The 23,602-nt window shown below is 34.4% G+C and overlaps 1 protein-coding gene across 30 annotated transcripts in view; it reads left to right on the top strand.

Moving 5' to 3' along the window:
• The window catches only part of Arpp21 (cAMP regulated phosphoprotein 21), a 152,891-nt gene extending 146,651 nt beyond the window's left edge, over positions 1 to 6,240 (top strand). For all 30 annotated transcript variants that reach the window (XM_087182142.1, XM_087182135.1, XM_087182139.1 and 27 more), the window contains 2 exons: positions 4,518 to 4,666; positions 5,460 to 6,240. In XM_087182142.1, the coding sequence (XP_087038268.1) occupies positions 4,518 to 4,666; positions 5,460 to 5,717 (407 nt within the window). In that variant the 3' untranslated portion in view covers positions 5,718 to 6,240. The remainder of the gene's footprint in view (positions 1 to 4,517; positions 4,667 to 5,459) is intronic.
• The last annotated feature ends 17,362 nt before the right edge of the window (positions 6,241 to 23,602 follow it).

The raw sequence follows: 23,602 nt of genomic DNA, 5'->3' as shown, positions 1-23,602 counted from the left end.
TCTTCCATAAAAGGAGATTAATAATAGTGACTACCTCTTGGGATTATCTTAATCACATAAAAGCACTTCATTTACTATGTGACTTAGATTTAGTGATCAACTCATATGGACAGTTTACATGGAAAAACTTCAAAGTAGATCAAAGTGTAGAGAAATTGATAGGAAGCCAAGAAACAGAACCAAGTATATATTGGAAAATGGCAAAATACAGAAAACTATAAAACTTCAGGAAGAGGGGAGAGCAGTCCTGGATAAACGTTTTCTTCTACATATTCTTTATCAGGTATGCCACATTATAATTTCATCTCAGACCTTGTCCAAATAGCAGAGATAGGATTCAGAAATAAGCAGCTTTATGATTCCTTAGGAACTTGGAGAAATATCTGTATCCAAGATAAACAGTTTTTATTTTAAGCAGATTGTTAACACCAATCATTTGAAAAGACATTCCACCATATTACGAATGCTTCACTTAACAAGCACAAATAAATTACACTGCTTAGGTGGATTGGGGAAGACAGTGAGAACTAACCTGTTGAGAAGTTCCTTCTTATAAGTACCCCCTTTCCCATCTTCAACTTCTAATTCCAGCAAAAGCAGTAGCAGTAACAGAAACCCCAAAATACAGTTTACTACTTTGTCATTTCATTCATTTTCAAAATTTTCTATCTGTAATAAAGTACTTAAGAGTTAAAATAGCAGTCATAACCACACAAATTTACATTGCATAATTAAATTAATTTTAATAATTTTTAAATAATTGTGCTTCACCAAGAGAAATATCTTCTTGCCTGAATATTAACCAAATAATTTTAAACTATAAATAGTATTTTAAAACTGCTGTACTTTAATAGAAACCATATTCTATTTTCAGACTTATACAATACAGACATTTTTACATTTTATAACATCTCTCTTAGCCAGAGTGCATTCTTTTATTTGCTACCAGAAATTTGTCCATTTCTAACCTTTTGTACTTTCAGAAAATAAATGACACATGTGACTTAAAAATTGAATCAATTTAGACTGAGAATGAAATAATAAAAATAGCTAATGTCTTTATCATCTCAGCAAGCCTACAAGGCAGAAGACTGTTGCTGTTTCTATTTTGTATGATGCATTGTATCTTGCTAATCCTCAATAAATGGGAAAAAGTGATCATTTCATAGCTAAGACTTGACAAACTGGAACACATTTCTCATTTGAATAGACAAGATAAGCACGTTGCCACCAGCACTGCCACTCTGTCTTCAGGTGTGCTATGTCCCAGGCTGACACTGTTGGTTCATTCTTTTTTTGTTGTTGTTGTTGGTTCATTCTTAGGTCACTGTTGTCTCATTTCTACTTTTTATATTCCTAGACTAGAGCTCAAATTCATATTCCAGACAGCCACCTGTCTGAAGGACCATTCTGCAACCTACCTCTCCTGACATAATTTATAGAAATGGGCACCCCCAATTAAACCATCCCAGATGTATATTTCTTGCCTGGAGAGCGAATTGAGAAATGAATGAGATTCATGAATATAAATTGAGCTTTCCTTACACTTAAGTTTTCATTTTAAAACTGAAGCATATTTGCTCCCCACATAAATCCTCATTTGCCTAAATGTGTGTTTACTGTGGGACCCCAATGCAGAGTTGGTAGCCCACTACTATGCATAACTGAATATGACAGTTCACAAATCATCATGCAGAAGAGTTTGTGAAGGGAGAGGCTGCAATGCTGCTGCAGTTGCACAGTAGTGAAGATGAATCTCATTCTCACAGCTCTGTGCCTTTGTGGGGTGGAGACATTCAACCTCCTTATTCTTTTCTCATCCATTGGATGCTTGCTTCCTCTTCCTACCAGGACATTCTCTCTTCTGGATCTCTTAACAGCTCTATTATTCTCCCTTTACCTCAGTTTTAGTTTAGAGGCAGGTGTAATAAATGAATTTCTTTTGACCACCTCAATTAATTTTTAACAGAGACTGAGAAAGGATGGGAGGATTCCATAGGCAAATACTGTACACAAATAATCTTCAAATACTAGGCCATGAAATTTCCTCTTCTCCTCCTCTCTTTTCTCATTTCCTTTCCTCTTTTCTTGGTTTATCTCATAGCAGTATGTGTTCTGCAACAGATTTATTGAAGCCAGTTGGCCTTGCATGTTATAATCAAATATAAGCTAAAAAAATTAAGACATTTCTCTCATTTTCAACCTGTGTTTGAAACTGCAACCAGAAATAATTCTCCCTTATTGTCAAATTTACATAAAATTGATAGTGAATTCCTATTACCTGCTCTTTGCTATTGTACTAATGATAAGGAACACAGTTGATAATTTTTCTACAACCATATCTAGTTATTTTCATATATATATATATAAAACAATTCATGCTACAAAGAACTTGGTGTGGTTTGGAATATTGTCATAATAAAATGGTGAGATAATTCATTTTTTTTCAAAAAATGGATATATGAATTAGAAAGGAAAATATACACACTAAAACCTAATAGAAATTTTTGACAATTAATGTTTAAAGAAATTTTTCTTGAATATCACCCCACTGTGTATGAGTCCTTCTGAGAGGTAGTTATAACAGTGACACGGCTTTAGTTGCATTTCTTTTTCCCAAATCTGATGCTTTTTCCTTATTCTATAAGCTATAAATACATTATTATGCAGCACTTTGGTATGATACTATTAAATAGACCACCTAGCATATTAAAGGAGAACTTCGACTGTGTACTGTGGTTAGAAGCAAGCCAGAGGGAAAGTACCCATTACTTTCTGTTGGTAATATGTAGAGTCTTTACAAGGATATAAAATATTATAGTAGTTTATTTCTTCTGTGAGAGTGAATTAAGATAAGTGTAAAATAAGGGGAAACATAAAGAAGGTCAATGGACAACTTTTAAAAGTATACATTTTCTCTATCTTCCAATTGTAAGCACACTCCAGACTTCCCAGTGTGGCCTGTGGCCCATCTTCCTCTTTCAGGTCTTCCAAACCAAGGACACTTGCTCCAAACCCATTTGGGCAATTGTGCCAATCTCCTAATTTAGTGACTCTTTTACAAACCATTTTTCCACAATATTTTTGAAATGAATGAAGACTAGATAGATAGATAGAAAGATAGATGATGAATAGTTTTGTTTTGTTTTTTACCATATTGGGGATTGAACCAGAAGCTTCACACATTCTAGACAAGCACACTGCCACTGACCTACATCCTGAGCTCCCCTCTTCTATTGAAGCAGAGCCTTCTTAAGTATCTAAGGGTGGCCTTGATCTTGTGATATTTCTGCCTTGGCTTTTGGAGTATGTAGAATTACATGCTCCACTGTGCCCAGCTGAAGATGCATTTTTTTTTATACAAAAAAGAGGAAAGCATGTTCTTATATAAAGGCTATAATTTTATTTTTAATATGAAGTTAAAACTCATGTGCACTCAATATATTATTATCAATGATACATATTGATTAGGTTGTTTTAACCTTTTGCTTTATTTCTAAAATTTGGTTGTAAAATAGCTCAGTTCTTGTGTTAAATCCTAGATTTTAAAAAAATCTTATTCTTTCAGAAAATTGTTTTAGATCAGAAGTTCCACTTATTCTTGAGTATGCAGGGTGGTGAATTCTACAAACTTTGGAAGCATCTAACTTTTAGCATGAAGTGAATCTATTTCTCTACCACTATACCATTTTCACTAAAATAATAGCTTCCTTCCCAAAATTTATAAGAAGAGTTCACAGGGTTTCTTTTAATATTCCATTTTAAGCCACTTATGGTGAAGAGTATGTAAAATAATTGAAATGTATTGGTCCACTTATAAAAAAAAGCTAACCAACTGGCCCATGCAGGAGGACACTATAGATGAACTTTTAAATGTATTATGTATTAACTAATGTATATACATGATCACCTATTATTTTACCAGAATTTTCTTTTAGGAGCTAGTGATAAAGCAAAACAAATGTATGAAATTCCTTTCAGTCACCGGTGCCTTTTTTTTCTAGGTTCCTGGATAGTAAGTCATATTATTCAGTAGGAAATTAACAAATAAGATGAATTCAAAATTAATAAGTTGATGTATTAAATGTGAGTGCAGGAAGATGAAATACTAAGAGGAAAAGTTAATTTTTAAAAACCTTAATAATCTGCAAATTCTCCAAATATCACTGAAATCAAAAACAAGAACAACAAAATTGAAGGTACAACTTTCAACAGTCAATTGATGTGAAGAGAAGCTTCTGCTTTGGAATCATGAAGAATTTGCCATTGTCACATGTGCTCATTGGAAGGGGTACATAACAGTAGAAAGGTCAGTGAGTTTTTTGAAGCCATAGTCATGTCCACTCTTAGAGGTAGAACAAATCCACTCATAGGAAATAAATTATCTGGATAATCTGTTAATGAAAAGGAGATTGGGATTTCTGAAGGTTGTCTTGCAACCAAGTGCTCTCATCCCCATGAAGCAGCACCATGTGCTTTCTGGGACAGCAACTTCAAAAAGTCACTTTTCTTCTCAGGTTATCAGCCAGTCTTATCGGGTCAACAAGGATTCCAAGGCCTAATGGCAGTGCAGCAGCCACCTCAAAGTCAGAGTGTGATGGGCAACCAACAAGGAACTCCGGTGCAAAGCGTGATGGTCTCCTACCCAACAATGTCTTCTTATCAGGTGCACAACAGCAGTTTGGGGAATTTGGGGTTATAAAGAAGCACTTGTCCAAGTCAAATCTGTGGGTATTTTCCTGTGTTGGGTGGTTGGCCAGGGGGTGAGTACTTGGCCTGGACACTGTTGCTAGTTGACTTTGAATCAAGATTATAAAAGAAAATGTCAGACATGTATTTCTATATGTGCTATGGCTTTTGAATTCCCCTTGAAATTGTCTCCATATAAATTTTATTTGTGGAAAAAATTTATTATAGTTCTATTGAAGTCTTTTATTGAAATTTTGCCTAGTGGTAGAAAGCCCACATAACAAGTTCCATTTATTTTTGTGCCCATCCAAAGAAACCTCATTTGGGCAAAATTTTAAGTTATTAGAGATTTTAATTTTTTAATTTTATTATTATTATTTTTTGTACTGGGGATCAATATTAGAGATTTTTAAATGGCACATCATATTCACTTAAAAGGCACTGTAGGGGCTTAACACCTACATTTTGCTGTGTACCATCCCAGCTCATTATCCAAATGATGTAGGTCATCAGGTTAAGTGACTTCTCCAAGCGAAAAATAGCTGGTAAATGACAGAAGTAGGATTGATGATCTCTTAAATCTAATTCAAAAGCTTGAATAAAGCTGGGGATGTAGCTCAGTGGCAGGACTGGCTAACATGTGCAAGGCCATGAATCTGATTCCCAGCACTGCAAAAAAAAGCCTGAATAATTTTCCTAACACCACAATGATCACTGGAGATTGCAAAATAGTCTTTTCACTCTAGGCTCTTGCTTATGTCTTTCTACAGGTGCCAATGACCCAAGGTTCTCAAGGACTGCCTCAGCAGTCATACCAACAGCCAATCATGCTACCTAACCAGGCAGGCCAAGGGTCACTCCCAGCCACTGGAATGCCTGTTTACTGTAATATCACACCTCCAACCCCTCAGAACAACCTTAGGCTGATTGGTCCACACTGCCCCTCCAGCACCGTCCCTATGATGTCAGCTAGCTGCCGGACAAACTGTGCAAGTATGAGCAACACTGGTTGGCAAGTCAAATTCTGAGAGCTCTGGCTGTGGAACATTTCATCAAATATTATTCATGGCCTTTAAGGGAAGAAGATCATGTTGGGGAAAATGACTGAGGATTTACACATTCTCTCAACACTCAAATGATTGCTGCTGGTATTCTGTAAAAAAATAAACAAAGACTAATACACACTTTAGCTGGTTAATGGTGCATATTTCTGTCATGTCTGCTAGGTATGCCTTTATAGCTTAGCTAGTGACATGAATTCATCAAGGTAAGATTTTCTCCTACCACTGAATACCACTGTGTAGATTATAATATCCCTAATTTGAATTAGTTTTGTACTTTGTGTTGAGTTTGTGATGCTAAAAGTATTTAAAAATTATATACTAAATCACATTGTACCAAAGCTGTAATGGGAAAGAATTGATGAATGGAAGGAATAATTTATATACATTATAGAGTTTTCTTTTTTAAATAGATATATACTGTATTGTAGTGTTAAATCTAAATAAAAAATATTTGACCTTATGGAGGAAGGTCATGTTTTTACCACCAGTTTGATTCACTCTCTCTTTCAGTATGTTTTATTATGTGTCACTGTTATCTTCTTCAAGCACTATTTCATGAATTTTGCACGGAAAAGGTCTCCTGGGCATTTATAATGAACTAGTATTATATTGGGAGATGTTGTACACAAATACTTAATGAACTGGAGTTTTTGTCACAGTTCTACAGAGGTTCTGAAAATACGATAATGTTCATTTTATTCATCAGGTCCACATTTTTGAAGTACATAACTTGCTTTTGATTGTAGGACCATTCAATCCATTTAGCTATACTTCTACAACTAAGGAAATCTGAATGATTTTAATAACAACAGTCTTTTTCTAAGTCCTTTCTTTCTCCACTGGAGTTCTACTATGTGCCTGGAAAATAAGATATCTTTGGTTAGAGGGAAATTAGAAGAGAAATGGAACTCTTCTATTATAATTCCACAATTTATATTAGACCATACAATGGAAAGTGTCACTAGTATTTATAATAACTCAAAGGTGCTAATGTTCACCATGGTAATTTAGAACAAGATAAATACAGCAATTATTTCATCACAAAGAAATTAGCAAAGGCTTTCAGAAGAAACATGTGGCTATCTCATCTCAAAATGTTGAATTTCCTGTAGATTTTTCAGGTAAAATTGAGTTATCCAGGGCAGGGGATTTAGGTCAGTGGTTTCGCCACCTGCTGCGCAAGTGCAAGGACCTGAGTTTGATCCCCGGTACAAAAAAAAAAAAATTGAGTTATCCAATCTTGAAAAATAATAACAACTCTGAACTCTGAGCATTGGACCTTCTGACAGATATTTAATAGGAGAGTAAAATCCCATAGCTTTCACTTTAATATCACAGAACAATAAGAAATAGTTTTTTTTAATTTTATACAATCTGATTGAATATTACCAATAAGGTAGATATAGTACCTTCTCTATATTAAAATTGCCATTTTTGTTATTTAAATTTGAGTAGAGCCAACCAGTTAAAACTCTAACAGATTACTATTTCTTCGTATTATACTGTTAATTTCTCTAACATTTAAAAGGGAACTTTTACCATACTCTAATTAGCTTCATTCTTTGTGAAGTCTGTTTTATTTTTTCAAACCTCAGTTGGCTTATTTTTCTTATATAAATATACCTTGACCATGAAAGTTGTTATAAAAATAAGATGTTTCTTTCTTATTCCTTTGTATTGAGCTTTTTTTTTTTTTTTTTTTTTTGGTACCGGGGATCAAACTTGGGACCTTGCACTTGCAAGGTAGGAAATCCCCAGGCCCTGTATTGAGCTATTAAACTAACACACACCCCTGAAGAAGGACAGTGTTTTCCCAACTGATATACTCCTCTCATGGAAAGAAGAGGTTGGCCAATATGGATTCATTAAAAAAAATTTTCTAGGGCTGGGGATTTATCTCAGTGGTTTCAACACCTGCTATGCAAGTGCAAGGACCCGAGTTCGATCCCCAGGACCAAAAAAAAATTTTTTTCTAGCTTTCTGATTATGGTGATGATCCCATATTCAAAGATCCAAATACAATTATGATTATTGATCTTCTTTGCATTAGAATTCTGGAAACTTTTAAACATTTTCTTTAGTGAACCTTAGAATTATTGTGCCTTCTTTTGATGGTTTAAAAATATACTTAATAACCAAACAAAACAACAACAACAACTATATATATATATAAATATATATATACTGAACTATATATATGTATCTATATGTATGTATGTGTATATATGTGTGTGTGTGTATATATATATATATATACTGAATGGCCCAATGGTAGTGGTAAAGACAGAGGTTTTTTTGTTTTTGTTTTGTTCTTTTTCCTTTGTCTACTCTGCTCCATGTGTGGTGGTCTTTTATATTTAGACATTTGATGTTTATTGCATAAGCTCATTTGGATACTGATTCAGGACAAGTCCTCTTCCTTACTTTTACTAAATGTTTCTATTTAGCATTATGATATGTCAAACACTGTTATTCTTACTGTTATGCTACATTAGAATGTTTGAGATGGCTACATAGAATGATAATTTTTAGTAAAACATTTTCAGAATTTAATTTATTGTCAAGAGAACATACATTTTTTAGATTTGTTACTAATTACATCAAAATCATATTTTAAAATTACATATTACTCAGTTTATAATCATATAGAAATATATGAAAATTTAGATTTAAAAAGTGCATAAATAGCTACGGTAATCTTTGATGATCTTTCAAACTTGTATATGAGTGTAAAAATTTGATTTATACATTCATTTATTAAGCAAAATTTTATAACATGGCTCACTATATCCTAGTTATGTGTCACTAGTCAAAATGAGAGTACAAATAAATTTAAACCTCTTAGATTTATTCCTATAAATTTTATCTTGGCTAATCTGATAGTTGGAACTAAATGTTCTAAACTAGGACACCAATCAATTTAAGCCAGAATCTTGTTATTGTCTTAATATAGTTCTAATGATATGAGATGTGTCAGGGGAGTATGCTATCCAACATCACGGAAATAAGATCATGTAATTAGTTGTGAATATAGTTGAAGGACTTGACATGGAGTTGTTTAAGAAATTATCTTTATAAAACCTAAGACATATATTAATCTGAGCAGCTCTTTAAAAAGTAATTAAAAATAAAGCAAATATAATTACGGAAAAAAGAATGCTGCTGCAGGAATGGATTTTTGACATCTAGTAGATGCATTTTTCGCTTTCTCCCACTTCTCGCCAACAGTTAAAATGTTCCGGGACACTTTGATCCTCCAATTACCTATATGCTGTACACACAGTGGGCAGGTACATGCAGGTACATGTAGTGCAGGCCCACCTCTCACTCCTCTGGAATTTTTATCACAGGTAATGGAAACATTTATAAACCAAAAATAAAATATTGTAAATATTCCACCCTTAAGGTTATGGTTAAAATATATCTTTTTGAGTTTTATATTCCAAGTAATATATTAGCTACAAATAATTTATATAAATAGAAAGAATATTTTTATTCTAAAATATTTTCTGTGGAAGACCTTTTTTTAAAAAAAAAATCATGGTTGTTATATGAAACAGACTATTCCAAGGGCAAATATAATTGGGAGACAGCGTTAATGAAGGTTAAACAATCTTTTTAAAAGGTTTATGAAAACCTTCACTATACCACTTTATATTGTGAATTTCCAAGAGAAGCATCATTTGCTTAGTTTCTCAAACATGTTGACTATATCTTTTTTTCCCCCATTAAGTTTATTGGTACATTTTCGGTATAAAATACAGTTGCATTCATCATTGGGATCTTGTACCTTTACACAAGTATCTTGGTTCTTTTTTTTTCCCCCTTCCCTTGCCCTCCCTTCACCCCCTCCACCCTTCCCTATTGGCAGAGACTTTGATTCCATTTTTTTCCTTTTCTCATATTTTTTCTTTTCCCTTTTGTCCTATCCCCTACTCCTCCTACTTCCCCTGCCCCTTTAGACCTTTTCTTCCTGTTACACAATATCAATTATGCATTTTTAAAATTACAATATCAAGATCTAGGAGACATTACCACAGATTTTACAGAATTTAAAAGGATATAGAAAGCATATTTCAAAAATCTGTTTTGAAATAAATTTGACAACTTCTAAGAAGTACCTTGGAAGACCAATTAATGAAACTAACTCTGGAGGAAATATAAAATTTGAATAGCACCTATTAAAGAAAGTATATTCCTAGCTTGAAAACCTACCTATATGACAACAGGAGGCTCATAAACATTTTAACTGATAAATTATATCAAACAGTTAAAGCAGAAAAAAGAAGGAACACTTCTCCCCTCATTTTAGGAAGTCAACATTGTGCTAATCTGAAAACTGGATAAAGATAATAGAAGAAAAAAGTATGAACATAGATAGAAATTTGTTTAACAAAACAAACTATTAGAAGTTGGATCTGGCAGTATGTAAAAAGTGGTTTTATTACATGGATGGCAGTGTTGGTTCAGCATTGGAAGATCCACCCCCAAAAGTCATCATTTTAACAGAGGAAAGGAAAAAGCCATATGATCCTGTCACTAGTTGGAGAAAAACTTTTGGACTAAATTCTACAGCTGTTCATGGTAAAAGCTGTCAGGAGACTAGAAGTAGAACAGAACCTTCTCAACAGATTAAAGACATGTACTCCATACTTCAAGCGAGAACGCCTTGTATGAATGGAGAAGATACAATGCTTTCTCCTTAAGGTGGGGAACAAGGGCAGATATGCTTACTCTTTATCTGTCCATTAAACTTTGAAACCTAGGCCCCACCAAAACAGTCTGGCAATAAGATAACATAATTAGGAGAGGATTGGCAAGGTAGAAGCAAAATCTTTATATGTAGATGAAATGATCATCTACAGAGAAAATACTAAGGCATTTCTAGGAGCCCTTAGAACTTGTATTTGATTTCAGCTGGATTAGAAAACACAAGGTATATATAAAAATTCAGGTCTGTGTATACTTGCTATAAATGAAGAATTGGATATTGAAATTTAAAAGTTATGTAGGAGTACAAAGGACCTAAAAAAGTTAAAAAAAAAGTGTTGAAAGATGTTTAGTACCTAATTTTAAGACTTCTTCTAAAGCTACAGTAATCAAGGCAGTATTTGTGTAAGGAAAGACATATAGATCATTTAAATAAAATAGAGAATCTAGAAATAGAACCACACATATATGGTACACTGAGTTTTGAAAGATTATTTAACATTAGCATTTTATAGAATATAAACTCAATTCAAGAGCTGAGGAAGAGATAGTGTTTTCAGCAAATGCCACTAGAACACTTGGTATCCGTATATAAAAAATTAATCTCAACCCTTTATTTCCATACATGAAAATAACTTGAAGGGATCTATGAACCTAAATATGAAAGACTAAAACTATAAAACTTTAAAAAGAAATTATAAGGGAAAATGATTATGAATTCAGGATAGGCAAGGACTACCTAGTATACAAAAACATGATGTAAAAAAGAAAAAAATTGATAAATGAGATTCCATCAAAATTTAGAACTATTAATGACATCATTAAAATGAAAAGTAGTCCTTAAACAGACCATATTTACAATGCATATAACCTTTGACCAGAATATATAAAGAATTCTTAGAGCTCATTAATAGACAACCCAATTAAAAAGTAGACATAAGATGATAAAGAGCCAGTACAGCACAAGGAAAGGTGTGCAACTCTAGAATCAGAAAAATACTAATCAGTACAATAACAAGATTGAATTATACACTCACTAGGGAGATGAAGTTAAAAGTTTTAAAAGCCTTGTCATGACTTTTTCTTTTTCTTGGATTCTCCCCCTTTGTGTTTAATTTGTCACATCCAATGGATTCATTCTGCTGGGTTTCCTGGGGTTGTGATCTTCATTGTTTTTTCCTAGGGTATTGTCTAAAATTTTTTGGAGTACCAGTTTGATATTCATGAAGATCCTGAGGTGCTCTTTATCATGAAAGTATCTTATCTCTCCAGCAATTTTGAAAGATAGTTTTGCAGGGTACATCAATCTGGGCTGGAGGCTGTTTTCCTTTAGGGCTTGAAATACATCACTCCAAGCTCTTCTTGCCTTGAGGGTTTGAATTGAGAAGTCTGCTGTGATTCTGATGGACTTTCCTTTGTATGTGATTTGTTTCTCTTCTCTTACTACTTGTAGAATTTTGTTCTTCTGTTGGATTTCTGGAATCCTAACTATTATATGCCTATGTGTAGATTTTTTTTGATCAAGGCTATTTGGAGTCCTATATGCCTCACTTATCTATATGTCAAGTTCTTTTCCCCTCCTTGGGAAGTTTTCTGCCATCACTTCTGTGAACAGGTTTTTTATATCATCTGCACTCTCTCCTTTTTCTTCATTGACTCCAATCAATCTTATGTTATTCTTCTTTGCGTCATCTAGCAGCTGCTGGATTGATTTCTCATGTTTCTTTACAATTTTAAAACAATTTTTCTTTTCCTGGTCACTAATTGCAATCTTTTCTTCTATATCTGAAATTCTATCCTCACATTGTTTCATTCTGCTGCACAGACTTTCGATGCAGTTTTTAATCTCCTGGAAATCTGTTTGCATCTGTTTTATGGATTCCATTTGTTTCCTATGTTGGGATTCCATCATGTTCCCCAGCTCCTCTATTTTTTTATGTATCCTCTCTAGATTTATTAATCATGTCTTGCACCATGAGCAAAATCTTTGCTATTATCTGAGTAATTATTTCTGATTTCATTTTTCCCAGATCTTCTTTTGTTGCCAGTTCAGAGAGTCCAGGTGGTTGAGTATCAGATTGTTCCATCTAGTTTCCCTTTGAGGTTGCTGTACGTGATCTGTTTTTGAGGCTTGTTTACATGTCTTCTCATTTCCACAGTGGGGGGGGGGTGCTTCTGGTGCCCATGTGGCTCACCTTCTCTGCCCTAGGAGCTTGGGATGGTGTCAGGGGAGCTTCCTTCCGGGTGCTAGGACCAGCTCAGCTTCTCTGCCCTAGGAGCTTGGGAATCCCAGCCGGATCCTTTTCAAAGCCTGTCCTGCCTCACACCCCATGAGTCTAGTCCTCTCCACACTGCTGAGGCCACTTCTGAAGGCCCTGTGGCAGACAGAGGTTGCTCCTATAATATCTTTTGTTAATGGAAAATTTCAAAAGACTATATTGTGAAGAAGGTTTTTAAAAATACATTTAAAATCTTATAATAATATCACATATTTTGTTGTTGTTGTTGTCTACTATATCAAAATGGAATACCACACCCCTACTTCCAACTAAGGCATATTTGGCAGGTACTCCAGTATGCACTATCAGGGTTATCTCCACAAATTTTTGAACCTGTGGAATTACCAGAGTGTCAAGCTCCTGGATCTTACATTTTGAATTCTTTTTTGTTTTGTTTTGTTTTGTTTTTTCCCATTAAGTTTATTGGTACATTTTAGGTATAAAATACAGTTACATTCATCATTGGGATCTTGTACCATTACATGAGTATCTTGGTTTTTATTTTTTTCCCCTTCCCCTGCCCTCTCTTCACCCCCTCCAGCCTTCCCTATTTGCAAAGACTTTGTTTCCATTTTTTTCCTTTTCTCATATTTTTTCTTTTCTCGTCTTTCCTGTCTCCTATCCCTCCCACTTCCCCTGCTCCTATGGACCTTTTCTTCCTATTACACAATATCAATTATACATTTTTTAAATTACAATATAAAGACCTAGGAGACATTATCAGAGATTTTACAGAATTTAAAAGGATATAGAGAGCATATTACAAAATATTTTTTGAAATAAATTTGACAACTTCTAAGAAGTACCTTGGAAGACAAATTAATGAAACTAACCCTGGAGGAAATATAAAATTGAATAACACCTATTAAAGAAAGTATATTCCTAACTTGTAAACCTACCTTTATAACAAAAACAAGCTCATCTACATTTTAACTGATAAATTATATCAAACAATTAAAGCAGAAAAAAGAAGGAACACTTCTCCCCTCATTTTAAGAAATCAACATTGTGCTAATCCTAAAACTGGATAAAGGAAAAAAAGTATGAACATAGATAGAAATTTGTTTAACAAAACAAACTATTAGAAGTCCAATCTGGCAGTATGGAAAAAGTAGTTTTATTATATGGATGGCAGTGTTGATTCAGCATTGGAAAATCCACCCCCAAAAGTCATCATTCTAACAGAGGAAAGGAAAAAGTCATATGATCCTGTCACTAGTTGGAGAAAAAGTATTGGACTAAATTCTACAGCTGTTCATGGTAAAAGCTACCAGGAGCCTAGAAGTAGAACACAACCTTCTCAACAGATGAAAGACAGGTACTACATACTTCCAGTGAGAATGCTTTATATGAATGGATAAGATACAATGCTTTCTCCCTAAGGTGGGGAAAAAGGGCAGATATGCTTACTCTTTATCTGTCCATTAAACTTTGAAACATAGGCCTAAACCAAAATAGTCTGGCAATAAAAAGACACAATTAGCATACCATTGGCAAGGTAGAAGCAAAATCTTTATATGTAGGTGAAATGGTCATCTACAGAGAAAATACTAAGAAATCTCTAGGAGCCCCTAGGCCTTGTATTTGAGTTTAGCAGGATTAGAAAACACAAGGTATATATAAAAATTCAGGTCTGTGTATACTTGCTATAAATGAAGAATTGGATATTGAAATTTAAAAGTTATGTAGGAGTACAAAGGACCTAGAAAAGTAATAAGTAAAGGAAAAAAAACAGTGTTGGAAGGTGGAAGATGTGTAGTACCAAATTTTAAGACTTCCTCTAAACCTATAGTAATCAAGGCAGTGTTGGTGTAAGGAAAGACATATAGATCATTGGAATAAAACACAGTATCTAGAAATAGAGCCACACATATATAGTCCACTGAGTTTTGAAAGATTATTTAACATTAACATTTTATAGAACATAAACTCAATTCAAGAGCTGAGGAAAAGATAGTGTTTTCAGAAAATGGTACTAGAACACCTGGTATCCATATATAAAAAAATTAACCTCAACCCTTTATTTACATACATAAAAATAACTTGAAAGAATCTATGAACCTAAATATAAAAGACTAAAACTATAAATGTTTAAGAAGAAATTGTAAGTGAAAATGTTCATGAATTTAGGGTAGGTAAGAACTACCTAATATACAAAAAACATGATGTATAAAAGAAAAAATTGATAAATGAGATTCCCTCAAAATTTAGAACTTTAAATGACATCATTAAAATGGAAAGTAGTCCTTAAACAGACCATATTTACAATGCATATAACCCATGACCAGAATAAAGAACTCTTACAGCTCATTAATAGACAAATTTAAAAGTAGACACAAGAAGATGATAAATAGCCAGTACAGCACACAGAGAGGTGTGCAACTCTAGCATCGGAAAAATACTAATCAGTACAATAACAAGATTGAATTATACACTCATTAGGGAGATGAAGTTAAAATTTGTAAAAGCCTTGTTATGACTTTTTGCTGGATTCTCTCCCTTTGCGTTTAATTTCTTATCATGTTCATTGGATTCATTCTGCTGGGCTTCCTGGGGTTGTGATCCTCATTCTTTTCCTAGGATATTGTGTAAAATTTTTTGGAGTGCTGGTTTGGTATTCATGAAGTTCTTAAGGTTCTCTTTATCATGAAAGTATCTTATTTCTCTAGCAATTTTGAAAGAGTTTTGCAGGGTACATCAATCTGGGCTGGAGGCTGTTTTCCTTTAGGGTTTGAAATACATCACTCCAAACTCTTCTTGCCTTGAGGGTTTGCACTGAGAAGTCTGTTATGATTCTGATAGGCTTTCCTTTGTATGTGATCTGTTTCTTTTCCCTTACTGCTTGTAGAGTTTTGTTCTTCTATTGGATTTCTGGAATCCTAACTATTATATGCCTATGTGTAGATTTTTTTTTTTGATCAAGGCTATTTGGAGTCCTATATGCCTCACTTATCTGTATGTCAAGTTCTTTTCCCCTGCTTGGGAAGTTTTCTGCCATTAATTCTGTGAACAGTTTTTTTATGTCATCTGCACTCTCTTCTGATTCTTCGTTGACTCCAATCAGTCTTATGTTATTCTTCTTTGCATCATCTAGTAGCTGCTGGATTGATTTCTTATGGTCCCTTACAATTTTAAAGCAATTTTTGTTTTCCTGGTCACTAATTGCAATCTTATCTTCTATATCTGAAATTCTGTCCTCACATTGGTTCATTCTGCTGTGTAGACTTTCAATGGAGTTTTTAATCTCCTGGAAATCTGTTTGCATCTGTTTTATGGATTCCATTTGTTTCCTATGTTGGGATTCCATCATGTTTCTCAGCTCCTCTATTTTTTTTATCTGTGTCCTCTCTAGATTTATTAATCATGTCTTGCATTATGGGAACAATCTCTGCTGTTATCTAAGAAGTCATTTCTGATTTCATTCTTTCCCGATATTCTTTTGTTGCCAGTTCATGGAGTCCAGGTGGTTGAGTATCAGATTGTTCCATCTTGTTTCCCTTTGGGGTTGTTGTAGATGATCTGGAAATCTGTTTTTGAGGCTTGTTCACATGTCTTCTCATTTTGAGGGGGTGCTGCTGGCACCCATGCAGCTCACCTCCTCTGCCCTTGGAGCAGTGGAATGGTGGCTTGGAAGCCTTCTCCTGGGTGCTGGGATTGGCTCACCTCCTCTGCCCTGGGAGTGGTGGAATGGCAGCTGCATTTTGTTTTTTTGTTTTGTTTTGTTTTGGTATGGGCAATTGAACTCAGAATCTTCCATTTGTGAGGCAGGCAAAGGCATCACTGAGCTAAATCCCCAGCCCTTGAATTCTTAATGTTGAATAACTTACTATGTATATTTATCTGTAATTACACTCAAAAAGGTATAAAGTATATTGCTATAGTTATTCTTAATAATTTGCATGTGTGTGTGTGTGTGGTGTTGAATATCTAGTGATTGTTTATTTCTCATGTGAGGCTAAATGACAAGAGTGACTAGTGCACTTATTTATTTAGTCGGCTTTTATTATAGACTTTTAAGAAATTTACTAATTTTCAGCCCCAGTCTATGGAGCCCCTACCTTTAAGAAACTTGTGACCCTTCAGAAAATAAAGTATACTAATATAGAAATAAATAAAAATTTTTGCAATAGTTACTTTTAAATCTGGAAAATAACATAAAATAGGGTTTTAGAGAAGGAGGAGGTAGTTTTGGGCTGTGGGTTTTTTTATTTATTTATTTATTTTAGTACTGGGGATAGAACTTGGGACCTTGTGCTTTTGAGGCAGGAGGTGGAATGACTGAGCTAAATCCCCAGCCCCAGGCTTGATTTTATGAAATGTTTATCTTATATTGAATAGAGTATGGGCATGAAGAAATAAGTGTGGGTGATTCATAATCTCAACTAAGAGCAATGCCTAAAAGAAAAAAGAAACATCAGAAAATATGAAATATAATTCCATATTCTTGGAGTAGGGGTTGACAGCTAGCATAAGAAGAGAGGAGGAGTTTTGGAAAGTTCATAGTGGGCCTGGTTGGATGACCTCAAATGCCAAGCAAAGTTAAAAGACAACCAGCAGTTTACAAAGATTTTTGAATGCAAGGTAACAATGTCAACCATGATTCATAAAATGTATGCCTCAAAAAATGAGAATGGATTAGACTTGAAAACACTTTTTCTTCAGAAACCAAAGAAAACAGTAACAATTACAGATTGTCAGCGAGCTACAGCTACATTAGCATAATGATATGAGACAGAAGTGAGTTACAGCTTCAGACATAACAGTTCTATTGTATGTACAGCAAAGTTTTAGAGATGTGTATCTTATTTTTCTGTCTTGGATGAAAGCATCTGCATAAGAGCATGTAAGTTCCCTATTTTAAGCTGTATCACAAGGCATAATAAGGATATTCTGCCAGGGTAAAATAGAGACTGAACTGAATTTAGAGACAATGTATGAGGGCTGTCTAGGCTCCATTATGATAGGTTTTGTCTTGATAGTCAATGTGGCCTGAAATTTGACCTCAACTTTCTATTTCTATTCGTTAAAAAAATTAGGAGAACTTACCTATCATGGCTCAGATTTTCTTTTTTGTACTCTTTTAAATGCTACTGTTTGCACACAAAATGAGAAATCTTTGTTTCTTCCCATGTTATTTGGTTCAAACTCCTTCTTACTAGGAAAGGTTGTTTTCTTTAGAGACCTGGAATTATTTTCCAATAGTTCTCAACTTAATTTTTGTTTCAGTTCATATTTTTTCCTGCTTTCAGTAGGTGTTGCAGCTTCCAATCTTTTTCACAAAAGAGTTGCCACTATTATGTGTCACCAGAGGCAAGAGGGTCTCGCTCTTCAAGTCAGGTCTTCTGCTGCTCTCAAGACTGTGTACACAGTGGGAGTGAGAGGCATGTGAAACTCTTCCTCTGTAGAGGGAAGATATTCTTGGTTGATATCCTAACAGAGAGCTAATTTTTCAACTGGACATTTTGAGGCTTCCCCTAAGATCATATTAGCCACCTACCTGTCAACAGAAATATAGGGGATACTTTCATGTTTGTATTTGTTATTTGATTTGTTTTGCTTTACTGCTATATTATACTTTCCCATATATGTTTTAATATGAGAAAAAAGAGGTCAAATATTGGACAAACAGAAGTAGATATAAATCTGAATAGGAGTGAACCCCAGTCTAAATTTCATGGACAGTTAAGGAGCAAACACACCTGACATTCATGATGATGTATTGGCAGATGATGTCCAGGCCTAGCCCAATTTAGCTGGATAGCATCCTGATGGAGGGCCAATTTTTGGATGCAATGGTCTCATTTCTTCAGTGTCTGGAGGGCATGCAGGAGTTGAGGGGGAAAGGGAATGGAAGGAGGTGACATATAGATGTTTAAAGGTCCTGGAATTAATAATAAGGCAGCTTATTGTTATGCTCTGAATCATGCATCTAGCTAAGGTACCCACAGCCACGGATGAATGACTCAGGGAAATAGATCTGATGGTTAATTGTAAGGGAAACTTAGGGCCACATTGCTAACCCTGTAACCCAAACATTTTTACTTTATTAGCAGATTTGAAACCAGCAAGATTTGCATTGCTGTGATGATACTGTAAGACTGCTCTCCCTTTTGTCATTCAATTTTTTTCCATATAGAGTTTGCAGGTGAAATTCCTGAGCTCTTGAGAAAGTAAATTAGTAGGGATCTCAGACTCTGCAAATAAGTTTTCTCCTTTTGTGTAAGAGAGAAGTGAAACTCAAATGCTTTACAGTAAGTCCCTGATTTATGAACATTGGAGTTGTAAGCTTTCACAGATTTCAAAGTTCTCATATTAGGAACATTCAAAGATGTGAACAAATCACAGAAGTATCTCATGTGTCTGCTGTTTATATACAGTATTGTGTGTGTTTGTGTGTGTGCATATGTGTGTTTTTTATGCTTTATGCTGTATATTTGTGTCATAGGTGTATAAGACTTACATGGGACTTACACAATTGAATCTGACTTACAAACATTCTCCCGGAACAGAACTCATTCGTAAGTCAGGGACTTACTGTATATGGTATGATGTATGGTGAATGTTTAAACTTTAAAAAATTATTATAATAAGAAGCACACTAGCATTAATGTCCCGTAAAATACCCCCCTATTGCTTCAAACACATGTATCTCATCATTCCTGTTACTTTCTGAACCAATTCTGGAAGTCTTCTTTCATGATTTTCTTTTTTTTTTTTTTTTTTGGTGCTGGGATCGAACTCGGGTCCTTGTGCTTGCAATGATTTTCTTTAGATGTGTGTCATAGCTCCCTGGAAGTCTTGAATCCATTCAAAATGTTTAGCTGTCATGCTCATTTTTATTTTGAGGATGTGCAAGAAATCTCATGGTGCTAGATCCAGAGAATGACGTGGATGAGGACACATTATAATGTTTTTATTTTATAGAAATTGCTGTAAACATTTTGAATTAATTCAGGACATTGAGGGAGCCATGAAAAGATACTCATAAAAGAAGACTTTTAGAACTGCTTCATAAAGTGACAAGGGCAATGAGATTAGTATGTTTAAAGGGTCGGGGGAATGTTTAGAGGGTGGTAAATGGCAATGTGTCTGTTTTTATTATTTTTTTAAACATTTAACCATATTTTTATCATACCTCATTGTTCACTTTTAAGAAATATGAACGTACTTTCCCTTTCCATTACAAGGAGGTTGAAAGTAGGTCTATGTATGTGATGTATGCTTTGCTACTTTGCTACTGGTATCAGTATCATGGACTGTCTCTCAGCTGGTTAAACCTAAAAGCAAACACACTCACCTGTAATCCCAGGACTATGGAAGTTTAAGGCAGGAGGATGGCAAGTTTGAGTCCACACTGGGGAACTTGGTGACTTAGAGAGTGCCGGTCCTGAAATTAAAAATAAAAGAAAGAAAAAAACCCTCATAAACAGGGAAATTCACCTGCTTTTGCAAGAAAACTCATAATCATTTGTCATTTCCAAGTGTTTTAAATTTTTTGTTCTAGAAGAATGAGGCCACATTTTCAAATGAAATGTGCAATCCAATTTTATCATTTGAAAGGAGAAAGGAATTACTTAAGGTGCTTAATAGTAATGTAATAGAGAGCAATGGTCTGAGACTGAAAAAAGAAGTAATTTAAATTGGACACTAAAAAATTTCACTCAAAGCAAGGGCAATTATGCAGTGAAATAATTTCCTAAGGGAGAAACAGCGAGATGCCATTAAAAGAGTTGTTTAAAAAAGATGAGATAAAAACACTTGCAGCTGAATCTGAAGATCATTTTATGATTTATTGCCTTCCCAAGCCTGTATGTCATTGCCACAAGAGATTTACTTGGCTCAGTTTGCTTACTTTACATCAGTGAAGGATCTGCCATATACCAGAGGCCTAGAATGTCTGTGTTCTGTTTTCCTTTTTCAGTGCAAAATGTAAAACTCTGACTGGAATCTTGGTGAAAAGTCCATGGGAATACAAAAAGCTAGAGTTGTCTGGAAAAATATACTCTGTTAGACAGTGTTCTACCATATATACCCACACAATATCTAAAATAATATTACCAGATTATATATCTATAATTTTATTTTAACTTTTCCAAGTAACTGATTGATACATTGTTTTCAAATTAGTAGCTCTCAATCAGTCTGTGTTACTCAGGATGGGGCAGCATATGCATAATATTCCTCCATACTACTGTATTGCCATACCTATAGCATGAGATATAAAAAGCACCCTTTCCCTGATGTCAGAAGTCCTGCTCCCCAACATATACACACACATACACACACACACACACACACACACTTGCACATGTTCTGTAGGGCTCATGCAAGTCCTTCATCTTCAGTAGTTTCAAATTCTACATTTGTAAGTAGAAGCAAAAAAATGCCATATTATCTGAGCAGTGTTCATGTATAGAGATTAAGCTCATCATTAAGGTACTTTCTGGAAACCTGCACATGTCAGCGGATATCTTAAATTTTCTTCTATGAAAAGAGTGACTTCCTGGAAGAATCCATCCTTTGAATTTTTCTTTTCTTCCCTTGCTGTTTCATAACTCATTTGGGAAATGAAACACATCACCCCCTATTCAAGCACCATCAATCTCTACTGCACCTACACTATGGCAAGTCCTTGTTTGCATTCCCTGTCTATATTCTCTGGCATGATTTGAATATGTAATATTTGCATCCAGTCTTATCTAACATGTATGTGTCAAGCCCCATGCTATGAGAGGATGGGCACACACTTTGGTGTTAGCTTCACATCACAGGGAGTAGTCATCATAAAGGCAGAGACCAAGCATGACTTTTTTCTATCTACACAGGCCCTAAGATTATATTCACAGGTAATGGGGATTAGAATTGCCACATATCTTTATGAGGGGCACAATTCACCACATAAGACACCCCAAGCCTGCAGGTCTCAAATTGTAGACTAATGTTATGACATGTAGCCTGCTGCAAATTATAATCTGTCCTATAGTGGTGGTTTGTATTTCATAAGGCATAACTGGGCTTTGTATAAAGATCAAATTCAATGTCTTTGAATATAGTGCAGTTCTGACATTGAACAAACCTCCTCATTCTCAAGCATTTTTTTTCTAGACCTTTTACTTTTAGTTTATTGATTCCCTAACAGACAGAGTAGGATGCCCTCTCTTCACAACTTGACATTACCTTTCACACAACTGCACTGAAGCCTCTTATTCCTGACTGGGGCTCATATTCTTCCCTTCAATAATTAGTCCATCTTTGGCTCTTTATTTACTAACCTTCAAAACAGAGATAATGACTCCTCTTTAATTTGTATATTGAAGGACAAAGTGAAATTTCATATCGGGAGCTCATTCCAGGTGTTTGTCATCACAGTATGTGGTGCAGCACATGTTTCTGAAGCCCTGAACAATTGTGAAATCTGAGCAATTCACAGCCAATAAATGGGGTGGGTGGTAGGGAATGAGATTTCAAGATTTCATATATTTAGTAGTTTATTCTGTTGATCAGCTAGATTTTAACCAAATAACTTTTGAGGTCCCTAACAGATCCTAGAGACACTTACTACCTAGGTAAATAATTCTAGATAAAAAGAAACAGACCTGTTTAGGTTATTTGGAACTATAAGTGCATTTAAGATGATTCTGTGACTGTAAAAAGAAAAAAAGGGACACTCAAGGGAATAGAGATTTCTCTCTTTTTGAAGGTACAGAGCTTTGAAGCAAAGATAAAGTTTTAAAGAATTTGCAAAATCCTAGTCGTACTTTATACAGTTTATTTAAAAATCAATGTTAGTGACCACTCTCAGCACTTACATTACTGTGCAGTACACTATGCTTAATAGAAAGTGTTTCACAGCATGTGGCAGCAGTGGTGAACGGGAATGCAATCTGTCTGGATGCTCTAACTGAGGCACACCAGACGGAGATCTTGCTTCTGTCCAGGTTACCAGCAGTAACCAGATCTTCTTGTCCAGTATGTTTTTCCTCTGCATTATATCCATGAAGATAAAGGCAATTGATAAACAACTTATTATCTCCTGCTGCCTCTAGATTTTTTTTTGCTAATTTGAAATTGAGGTTTGTTGATGTCTTTATTAAATATATTTCCATGTTGTGCAAACTAGTTTTGTTCTAGACTCTGGGACTGTTTATTGCATTTAAGAATTTAATTTTGTTACTATTAAATAACATTTCTATACTAAATGAATAGGCAAAGAAGTTGTGATATAATGCTTGCCTTATGTCTGTGATTTTTCTTTCCTGGCTGAAATGAAACAAATTACTCTGCAATTAATGTCTTTCTGAAAATCATCATAGAAAATGTCTCTTAGAACAAAAAACAAGGAATAATTTATTTTCTCCCCTAGGAAATGACATTATTCTCTCTGAGCAACTAATTATTTTTCCATTTTTACCTTCTCTGTTAGGAGGCTTGAAGTTAGCCTTTGCTTTTAATAATTTGTAGCTTTTCTCAGCAAGAAAATATTAACATAGTTTAGCCTTCCACTATTGCTATTAGCATATACTTTATTTATAGTATAAATTGTATTGTTACTGAGGCTATTCATTTATTAAAGCATCCTTCATAAATTTTCAGTTATAAATGAGGTTGATTATTCAATCAATCAATCCCTGTTCTATACCATAAATAGAAATCAATTACAAATGTTTTATAAATCTATTTCTAAAATTTAAAATAATAAAGATTTTAGAATAAAATGCAGAAGCTTATCTTTGGGACCTTGGAATAATCAGAGATTTCCTATTTTAAAATTTGACTGGTCTTTTTAAAACTCAACAGAAAATCAAAAGGCCAAGGACACAAGTATGTAATCAATTAAACTTCCCTAAAACTAAGGAATTG

This window comes from Heterocephalus glaber, unplaced genomic scaffold (assembly GCF_053883595.1).
Source record: "Heterocephalus glaber isolate CG9 unplaced genomic scaffold, H.glaber_assembly_v1.0 deba00001472, whole genome shotgun sequence".
Classification (NCBI taxonomy): Eukaryota; Metazoa; Chordata; class Mammalia; order Rodentia; family Bathyergidae; genus Heterocephalus; species Heterocephalus glaber.
Note: the sequence above shows the minus strand (reverse complement) of the source record. Positions and strands in the feature narration are given on the sequence as shown.